General features: G+C 48.7%; 1 protein-coding gene across 1 annotated transcript; it reads left to right on the forward strand.

Moving 5' to 3' along the window:
- The first annotated feature begins 2,343 nt into the window (after positions 1-2,343).
- On the forward strand, positions 2,344-9,801 carry PRG3 (proteoglycan 3, pro eosinophil major basic protein 2). Its single transcript, XM_084800297.1, has 6 exons — positions 2,344-2,380; positions 2,992-3,070; positions 3,532-3,827; positions 7,307-7,438; positions 8,922-9,030; positions 9,620-9,801. The coding sequence occupies exons 2-6, from the start codon at positions 3,004-3,006 to the stop codon at positions 9,676-9,678; spliced, it is 663 nt and encodes a 220-aa protein (XP_084656423.1). The 5' UTR covers positions 2,344-2,380; positions 2,992-3,003; the 3' UTR covers positions 9,679-9,801.
- Positions 9,802-10,894: the final 1,093 nt, after the last annotated feature.

Here is a 10,894-nt window from a genome sequence, read left to right on the forward strand (position 1 = left end):
ACTTGTAGAGCAAGCTTTGGGGGTGCTAGAATTGACCAACCTTCCCACTATCAGGTAGATAAGCGGGCAGCCTGGTCTGTTGGGTGGGGAGATAAGAGCAAAGACGGTTACTCTGCAATCAGGCCAGGAAGTGACCTCTCAGCTTCTTCTCCAATTGTAGGTCCTTTGGGAGCGCAGAGGAAGACCTTCATCCGGGCCATCTTGCCCTGTAGATGACCTGTGTCTGCCTCTTTGGAGATGTGGGCCAGTATATAAATAGCAGGTATGCCCTGCCCAGCAGAACACCTCCAAATTGCACCAATCTCACTTCCAACATTCCACAAGCCCTTGGCAGGAAAATGTGACAAAGCCAGGGCTATACACTCACTGTTTTTCCTTTAGGCAACAGTGAATGAACTAGAGTTTGGTTGCTTAAATAAAACTAGTCATTGTGAATATATTTGCATTTGATTTGATTTTAAGAAAGCTTGTGCTAAAGCATTACTTATATTTAATATCGAATTCTTTAGTGCCTGCTTACATCTGTGCTCTGAGATGAGTGTTTCATTACTTGAACCTATTCCTAACCCTGGTGGTGTCAGAAGCCTGGTGGGAGGTAGGAAGTGAGGGTGAGGAGGGCAAGATGGTCTACAGATTGACTGGAAGACTCAGTATGAGGTTTTCCATGCCAGTGTCTGCTTCTTTGCCAGACCTGGAGGTGCATCTAGAGGGTGAGCGAGATGATATAGGCCAGTGGTGTTTAAATGATCCAGAGGACATTAGGAAATGAAATGTGTAGAAATGGCTTTGATTGTTGTTGTTGTTGTTGTTGTTGTGTGTGTGTGTGTGTGTGTGTGTGTGTGAGAGAGAGAGAGAGAGAGAGAGAGAGAGAGAGAGAGAGAGAGAGAGGGAATCAGATATCTAATGGACACAGACAAACAGTGCTATTAAACTTTAGATAATGCACAGGGCAGCCTCTACAACTAATGCATGGTCCTAAGTATTAAGAGCATAAATGTTGAGAAATGACGCAGATCCACAGTGCGGAAGAAACCATGTACATATTGAAGATGAGAACAGGAAAGGGCCTGGTTTTCAGAGGGAGGGAGGGAGGGAGGGAGAGAGGGGGAGGGAGGGAGGGAGGGAGGGAGGGAGGGAAGAGGAGGAAGAGGAGGAAGAGGAGGAGGAGGAGAGAGAGGGGGCAGTATTTAGGGTTTAGGATTTAGAAATCCCAGCTCCCTGGCTTCTTATACATCTTAGGGTTTTTACTGCTGTGATGGAAGACCATCAACAAAAGCAACTTGCAGAGAAAAGGGCTCAGTTCGCCTGCCCCCCCTTTCCATATAACTGTTCATCACCAAACCAGTTAGGGCAGGAACTCAAACTGGGCAGGAACCTGGGGACAGGAGCTAATGCAGAGACCATGGAGGGGTGCTGCTTACTGGCTTGTTCATCATGGTTTTCTAAGTATGCTTTCTTATAGAAGCCAAGACTGCCAGCCCAGGGACGGCGCTGACAACAATGAGCTGGGTCCTCCCGAATCAATCACTAACTAAGAAAACGCACACTGGGCGTGGTGGTGCACACCTTTAATCCCAGCACTCAGGAGGCAAAAGCAGGCAGATCATTGTGCGTTCAAGGCCAGCCTAGTCTACAAAGTGAGTGCAGGACAGCCAGGGCTACACAGAGAGACCCTGTCTTGAGCCCTAGCCCCCAAAAGGAAATGCCCTACAAACTTGCCTGCAGCCTAATCTAAAGGAGGCATTAAAAAAATAAAATAAAATAAAGCTCACTCCTCTTAGATGACTCCAGCTTTTGTCAAGCTGATGTAAAAACTAGCCAAGACTTCAGACAAGCTTGGTGGTCTTTCCTGCCCTGGGTCCTATTGTTTACATCTGCTAAGCAGGGAAATCCTGTAGTCTTAGTGGGAATGAGCAAAGGTGGGGACCAGGGCGTGCTGTTGGAGAAGCACCTCATGTGGATGCCGAGGCTCACCTCTCTTCTTCCTGCTCCCATTCATGGGTGCTCACTGCTCCCTGGGATCTGAACATCAGTTTCTAGAAGAGTGGCTTTGGAAGGCTGCTTCTGAATTAAGGGATGTTATTCAGGCTGGACACTTTGGAACATGGATACTAGTTACGTCTGGCTCCACGCGCCTCTTAAATAAACTGGTAGGCATGAGCTTCTATTTAGGGCCCCAGAGAGCAGTTAGATAAGTTAGCAGAGCACAGGGGCTGGGGGGGGGGGAGCAAAACTGAACAGATTTTTATCAGTTTAATTATCCCCAAGCCTGGCCTGGGGCAATCATTCTGTCCCCTTTCCACTTCCTCAAAAAAACCCAGTATAAGTGCTGATAGTGGGGCCACAGTCACTGAGGCTGGAGGCCACAGACCTTCCTGAGGTGTGTTCTCTGCTGGGCTAGGTCAGGGAGAAAACAAGAGGACTCTACGAAGCAGGCAGCTGGGGCCTGTTTTTAGGATCACCATAGCTACTGCCTTTGCCTCCTCTTCCTCACGTACATGAAGCCAGCTCTGGATCAGGGCTGACCTGTTCCTGCAGGTCTGGCACTTGGGTAGAGTGTGGTGCTAGTGAACAGCCATGGAGATCTTCGGAGGAGATTTTTTGCAGCTCAGTTACCCATCCTGTCCACCCGTTACCCTGGTTTCTGACTTTCCTGTCTGTCCATTAGAGGAGGAGGAGGTGGAGGAGGAGGTGGTGATGGTGGTAGTGATGGACAAGGAGGAGGAGGAGGAAGAGGAGAAGGAGGAGGAGGAGGAGGAGGAGGAGGAGGAGGAGGAGGAGGCTGAGACTCTTTGGTCCTCTCCCTAATCAGTTTTTTTAAATTAATTTATTCTTGTTACATCTCAATGGTTATCCCATCCCTTGTATCCTCCCATTCTTCCCTCCCTCCAATTTCCCCCTTATTCCCCTCTAATCAGTTATTTAACAAGTATAATGTCATATGCCAGAAGCTGTGTTGGATGGAGGCAGAATTAATTGCCTCTATTATAGGATCAAGAAGATATGAAGCAGCCCCTGATCCTGATCCTGTCCCTTCTCCTGCTGGGGACAGTTTCTGCTTTTCATCTGGGTAAGTCTTTCTCTTTTATTATTCTCACCCGTTATCATAGTGCCAGGTCCACAGTGTGTTCTTTTCTGGTTGCTCACACACAGACTTAGACCTGGCCCCTTCAGAAGGAAACAAAAACATCAAAAAGGGACCCATATGTTAAGTTGAAGGGCCAGTAACCGTTCCAGGCCTCTCATACAAGGTCGAAGGTCTTCCTATCCATTTAAATACGTGTGCTGTCAGCTGCAGGTCAGGCTGTTGTCCACCTGTGAGTCTGGTGTAAGACATGTCTCCTTACCCATCACAGAGGGAATCCCTTCCTACTGTGAGGCTCCAGATTGGGATCCAGGAAAGCCCTAGTGGATGGTTGGAACTGTCCGAGGTGCTGAAGGAGGAGAGCCCCCCCTTAAGTGATGGCAGGTTATCTCTTCTTATTGGAGAGCCCTCTCAAGTGATGGCAGGTTACCTCCTCTTCTTCCTAGAGACTGTTCACTCCCGTCTGGAGAGCCCAAAGGGAGAAGAAGACCTGTGGCAGGATGCAGATGCTTCGAGGGAGCAGGCAGGAGAGTTGGCTGTGACCCAAGAGACACTGCTGATGAAGGGAGAGGAGGTTAAGTGTTTGGAGGATGAGGAGGTAGTGGAGTCAAACCCAAATGCCTTAGATGAGAACACCACATGCCCCAGAGAAGAGGATGCAGTTTATTTCCAGGGAACCCCTGGGTGCAAGAGCTGCCGCTATGTGCTGGTGAGGACTCCCAAGTCGTTTTGTAAGGCTCAGGTAAGCAACAGGAAGACATTGTGAAAAGGTCAAGGGGAGGGGAAAGGACTGGATTAAAACTTATGTTTTCTATTCATTTAGACCAGGGTTCTCAAAGCTACAGAATTGCCTGGAGGTCTTGTTAAGATATAGAGTTTGCAGCTCGACCTTCACACTCTCTGAATCACGAGGCTCAGGGGAGGGGGGAGTTTCTTCTAAGGCTGGGCGTTTGTAACAACATCCCAGGAACAGAAATCTTCCTGGTCTGAGGACAGTACTTTTAGAGCCACTGACCTGTGTAAAAAGCACTTTTTGGTGATAGAAATACTTGTGTTTCATCGAGGAGGAGGTGGAAAAAGTTTAAGAGCCAAAGGTTGGGGTGGGGATTGGGGTGGAACAGTATCTTCAGGACATGGAGAAACTGTTACATTCATGAACCCACAATGGCTGTGATTGCTTGCACAAGATCAAGCCAGGCTTGTGTGGAAGGCTACACAAACTCTCATCCCAAGACGTGGCATTTTTGGCAACCGATGGCTGCTAGGAGAGAGAAAGGCAATTTTCTTTAGGAGTGTAGCCCACTGATAGGTTGACTATGCTCATGCATGCATGGGCAGCATTTATTAGTCTGAGTGGGTGATATATTTACTAAAAAGAGGATATTGAGTTGAGGTGTGCAGATGTGATTCAGAAGGAGCTGGAGGGCATGGAGAGATGGACACGATTAAAACACACTTTGTTTATGTATGAGAATCTCAGAGGAAACAAAACAATATATTAAAACCATATAAAACATTAACTCCTATAAGAAAGAATATTCAAAACGACAGACCTACTCTCTGCACCTCACTCAATATTTCTGTGCGGCCCAGCCTGGCATGCGTGCATGTGTGTGCTAGCTAGGAAATCTCAAGGTCTCACAACTGCACTGAAGTTCAATTTTTAAAAAGTAATCTTACCTCTTTAAAAAAAAAAGGCAAGGGTGACAGAAAAGAAACTGCTGTGTCAAATACTGTCTTCTTTCATTGACTGTTGTTTTCTGGGCAGCTCTCTTTACCATTCAGAGATCAGACTCCTCCAAATGAAGATAGGCAGTTGTCCCTTAGTCTCCATGGGATTGTGGTCCCAGGACCCTCCCAGTAGACACCAATATCTTACCATGTTCAAAGTGCTCACATATAAATGGCAAAATATTTTCATTTTTATGCTTATTTATTTCTTGTATGTTTGAGTGGGGATGCATACATGTAGATCAGAAGATGACTTTCAGGAGTTTGTTCTTTCCTTCTCCGTGTAGGACTCATTTACCTACTCACTGAGCTGCTGCCCGTCTTCTATTCATTAAACCATCTCTAAATTATTTATGATACCTACTGCAGTGTAAATGTCATGAGAATAGTTTTTATACTTTATTATTTGGGGACTAATGCCAAAGGAAAGAGTATTATTCACTGTAAACATAACTAAAAACATTTTCAGGGGCTTAGGAGATAGCTCTGTGGGTAAGTGAGCTCGTCATGCAGGCCTGAGGACTTGAGTTCAAATCTCCAGTACCTGTGGAACAAGCTGACAGTGCATGCCTGTAACCTCAGCAGTAGAAGGCAGAGAGCCGCAGGTCCTGAGCACTCACTGGCCAGGCAGCCGATCTCAAGGAACTTATTTCTGGTTCAGTGAGACGCCTTGTCTCAAGGTGATAAGGCAGGGAATGGTAGAGGACACCCTATCCAATGCCCTACTCTGGCTTCTGCATGTGTGCAACCACACACTCACATGCACACACTACTCCCACCACCCCACATGCATGCACTACTCCCACCACCTCACATGCATGCACTACTCCCACCACCCCACATGCATGCACTACTCCCACCACCTCACATGCATACATTACTCCCACCACCTCACATGCATGCACTACTCCCACCACCCCACATGCATGCACTACTCCCACCACCTCACATGCACACACTACTCCCACCACCCCTCATGCATGCACTACTCCCACCACCTCGCATACACACACTACTCCCACCACCCCTCATGCATGCACTACTCCCGCCACCCCTCATGCATGCACTACTCCCACCACCCCTCATGCATGCACTACTCCCACCACCCTCATGCATGCACTACTCCCACCACCCCTCATGCATGCACTACTCCCACCACCCTCATGCATACACTACTCCCACCACCCCTCATGCATGCACTACTCCCACCACCCCACATGCATGCACTACTCCCACCACCCCTCATGCATGCACTACTCCCACCACCCCTCATGCATGCACTACTCCCACCACCCCACATGCATGCACTACTCCCACCACCATTCATGCATGCACTACTCCCACCACCCCACATGCATGCACTACTCCCACCACCTCACATGCACACACTACTCCCACCACCTCACATGCACACACTACTCCCACCACCCCTCATGCATGCACTACTCCCACCACCCCACATGCATGCACTACTCCCACCACCCCTCATGCATGCACTACTCCCACCACCCCACATGCATGCACTACTCCCACCACCTCACATGCACACACTACTCCCACCACCTCACATGCACATACTACTCCCACCACCTCACATGCACACACTACTCCCACCACCCCTCATGCATGCACTACTCCCACCACCCCTCATGCATGCACTACTCCCACCACCTCACATGCACACACTACTCCCACCACCTCACATGCACACACTACTCCCACCACCCCTCATGCATGCACTACTCCCACCACCCCTCATGCATGCACTACTCCTACCCCCCTCATGCATGCACTACTCCCACCACCCCACATGCATGCACTACTCCCACCACCTCACATGCACACACTACTCCTACCACCTCACATGCACACACTACTCCCACCACCTCACATGCACACACTACTCCCACCACCCCACATGCATGCACTACTCCCACCACCTCACATGCACACATTACTCCCACCACCTCACATGCACACACTACTCCCACCACCCTCATGCATGCACTACTCCCACCACCCTCATGCATGCACTACTCCCACAACCCCACATGCATGCACTACTCCCACAACCCCACATGCATGCACTACTCCCACAACCCCACATGCATGCACTACTCCCACAACCCCTCATACAAACACACAACACATCAGTGTATGGTTCATTGAATACGTGGGCAAGAAATCCACAGATATGGACGGCTCTCTCATGGTACCGCTGTTTATTTGTTTGCTTTTAAATTGTGAAGATCAAAGGAGATGATGCACTTGATGCTAAACAGTCTGTAAGCAGTGGCTATAATTATAATGAGGATTAGTATTTTCCCCAAGGATGTCCTGACCACTAACAAAGAAGCAAAATACAGGCTCGAGGGAAGCAAGTGGATGCCTTATATTGGGTCTGTAAATGGTTGTAGGGATTTTTCTTGGAGATTCGGGATCTTGAGGCAAAAGAGAGTGAATTCTCTACCCCACTTTTTCTCTCTGCAGAGGGTCTGCAGGAGATGCTACCGAGGCAACCTGGTTTCCATCCACAGCTACAGTTTTAACTCCCAAGTTCACTGCTTGGCCAGGAAGATCAACCAGTCCTACATCTGGATAGGAGGCATCCTCAGGGGTTGTGTAAGTTAGGGGCCAATCAATATAGAAAGTTTTGATTTCTTGAGGGACCATTTGTTGGCTCAGCAGTTAAAGTGCCCTTTAAATGATTGGCAAGAGGATACTGGAGGGGCCTGTACTGTCTGGGGAGAACTGGTTGCTCAGACCCCTCACTAACTCCATGTTCAGTGACTTCGGGCTTGTGGCTCAAAAGTAGCCATGGTAAATTTACACCAAGAAAATTGACCATTATTATCAGTTAGCCAGCTGTCGCTCTGACGACGTGCCTGAGAGAGAATCAACTTATTTTGGCATACAGTTTCAGAGGCCTCAGTTCACACTCACTTGAATGTGTTGGTTTCCACTTAAGACAGAGTGTCGTGGTGGGAGGGTGTGGCAGAAGAGGGCTGCTCACCTTTGGTGACAGGGAAACAAAGAAGAATGAATGGGTTGCACACCCTAGGGTCCTCTTCAGGAGCATGCCCCTAGATGACCTTTCAACCAAGTAGGGCCTACCTCTTAAAAGTTCTGTCACCTCCTGAGTCTGTCATGAGTCAGGGACATGGTCTTTAACACATGGTCTTTGGGGAACACTTCAGATCAAAATTAGAACATGTTACAATAAGGATTCCTTTTTATTTTTCTCTCACCCTTCCCTAGAGTTGGGTGTGTGTGTGTGTGTGTGTGTGTGTGTGTGTGTGTGTGTGTGTGTGTGTGGTTTCTGTGTATACCTGGAAGGGATACCATAGAGCAACCTCAGGTGTCATTCCTCAGGAGCCATCTAGTTGTTTTTTGTTGTTTTTTTTTTTAAGACAGAGTCTTTCACTGGGACATGGTGCTCTCTTATCAGCTAGACTGGCTGACCGTGAACCCCAGGGAATCCTTTTATCTTTGCCTCCATAACAATGAAACTATAAGTGTGAGGCAACATGCCTGGCTTTTTAATGTGTGTGTGTGCTAGGGATTGAACTGAGCTGTCTTCCCAAGTCTTCAGAGCTGGGTTTTCAAAAACACGTGGTCATACAAAACGGAAGCAAAGAGACAGATGCCAGGGACTGACTCGGGGCCCATCCTAGTCATTTACTGATGAAGGGGCTTCCTCAGGCCACTGGATGTTTTTCAGCCGTAAAATGGGGATCTGCTTCCATAGGAGTAGACCCAAGATTGTGGACGAATGAATTATACTTAGCACCAGAGCAGTGGTCCATGAGCCAGCACCATCAGCACCACCCGGTAGCTTGTTAGAGATGCAGAACCATGGGCTCCATGCCTGACATCCTGAACCTGAGCCTGCTCTGTTAATCAGGCCCTCACAACACACCCGGGGAAGCCTGCCCTATATGGTGTCTGGGAGCAGTAATTGTTTTTCATCATATCCTCTGCAAACCCTGAGGCATGGATGGTGGGAGCATTCTGCTTCTGGCCAGGCAGGCAGTGAGAGGTGTCAGCAGTGGCTTGGGTCTTCCTGTTCCTTCTTGTTTTCTGATCCACTTTCTTGCTTCTCTAGTTCTGGAAGAGGTTCCGATGGACTGATAGGAGCCGCTGGGATTTTGGATTCTGGGCCCCAGGGCAGCCTGGAAATGGGGGAGGACGCTGTGTGACCCTGTGCACCAAAGGTGAGAGGGATAGGTTCCGGATAAGGAGGTGCACCGATAAAGCAAACTTTTAGCAGCTGTTCCTTTGAGCTGCCTGGACACACCTCTTCAAACCTACTCACTTCACACGGAGAACTCATGGTCTGTGGGGAGGGCTGAGGTGTGCGGACTTCTCAGGGCGTGGCTTGTAGAGGGAGTAGCTAGGAGCCCGTTACCTCCTCCGACATGAGATTGATGAGCTTGAATAATGTATTCAATCACCAGATCAGCGGACGTGAACGGACAGTGTAGATGTAGGAATAGGTGAAGGCTGAGACAAGATGCTAGCTTCTAGCCACAGATTTGGGGAGTGGCATGTGTTGCAGATGTGAGGCATGCTAGTGTAGTGGCTGAAACCATGCATGTTGGAGCAAGACAACTGGGATTTGCATGTCAGCCTTGCTACCTACCTACCAGCTATGATATCGCGAGTCATTGCCACAGAGTCTGTTTCCTCCTCTGAAGATGATGATAGTCAGCCATGGAAGGGGATATAGAGGTCCCTGGCGGAGGTGGGGTGGGGCTCAGTGCAGACTTCAGCCAGTTTACATCACTGTGTTCTTTGCTGCAGGGGGCCATTGGAGAAGAGCATCATGTAAAAGCCGCCTGCCTTTCGTCTGCTCCTTCTAAGATGGAGCTAGACCCTACCTTGGAACCTCCTGCCTTCACAGCCCTGGCCACTCATGTCCCATCCTTTGGTACTCAATTCTGTCCCCAGCCTCTCCTGGTCATAAAGTCAGGCTTCCTACAGCACCCCCAAAGTCTTGTTTCTTCATTGCCCTTTCTCGGAGACTCCTGCTTCTTGGGAAATCCTGGATGTAAAAGATGGTAGGGCTAGGTAGCCTGACGCAGGTGGGGAGCACTGGGAGAGTTTGGGGGGGGGTTGTGTGATGACAGCACTGAGTCCCCTGGAAGCTGAGCAGTGCTCTCAGCAGCCCAGTCTTTAGTGGGTTCAGAACCCACCTTTCTGCCCAGTGAGAGGAGAGCAGAGAAGATCCCATATGCTGGCGAGGTAGCCCACCACTTGCTTGGTCTCATTATGGGGTGGAGAGTTGCAGGGCTTTCCAAAATGGATGTGAAGGGACTTGTTCAGGAGCCGGTATGCAATATTGACATTGAATGTGGGGACACAAGACAGCCTGTTCCTCTAGTGCCATGCTTTAGGGAATCTAGCAAGGACTCCCACTTCCCATTCACCCATCCCCATCGTGAGAGTCCCAAAAAAGAGGCCATCATCCCCTCCTTTATCCCCTACCCTTTCTGTAGAGAGGTCACGATTTTGAGGGGATCTGTCTCCCACCCAAAGGCAAGAGACTGGCAACAGCATAGCTCCCATTCCTAGTTCTATTATCTTGGGCCTCAGCGTTCCTTCACCTCTAGACCTGGAGAGCGTGAGAGGTAACGTCGTTGTCACCTGTGGCTGTGTGCCTGCTGGGACACTGGGCTAGAAAGATCTTGCAAAAAAGGATTTAGAGTAGACGAAGCAGGAAGTTCAGAGTTGGGACTGAGTGTTAAAGAGTATAGAGAGAGACTCTGTGTGTGTGTGTGTGTGTGTGTGTGTGTGTGTGTGTGTGTGTGTGTGTATGCTGATGATGAGCATTTCACAAGTACACCTGCACGCTTGTATTTTTGTGCATGCATAAGTGTATATCTGTATGTGAGCCTACATAGGCGTGTGTGAGTGTATGTTTGTACTGATGTGTTGTGTGCATACTTTCGCACCTCTGCATATTTATGGATATTTGTCTATTGATATATTTGTGTAGCTTATGTATATGAGTCATTTATGTTTACTTGTGTCTTTAGCCATATGTTTGTAGGTATGTCAGTGTGTGACTATGTACAA

The sequence above is a fragment of the Acomys minous genome, assembly GCF_964271855.1.
Source record: "Acomys minous genome assembly, chromosome: 10".
Taxonomy (NCBI): Eukaryota; Metazoa; Chordata; class Mammalia; order Rodentia; family Muridae; genus Acomys; species Acomys minous.

What these genes read in the sequence shown, in the direction of transcription:
- PRG3 (XM_084800297.1), top strand. Translation starts at nt 3,004, where the DNA reads ATGAAGCAGCCCCTGATCCTGATCCTGTCCCTTCTCCTGCTGGGGACA. An exon ending in AGTTTCTGCTTTTCATCTGG is followed by an intron (nt 3,071 to 3,531) that starts GTAAGTCTTTCT and finishes TCTTCTTCCTAG; the next exon opens with AGACTGTTCACTCCCGTCTG. An exon ending in GAGGCATCCTCAGGGGTTGT is followed by an intron (nt 7,439 to 8,921) that starts GTAAGTTAGGGG and finishes TTGCTTCTCTAG; the next exon opens with TTCTGGAAGAGGTTCCGATG.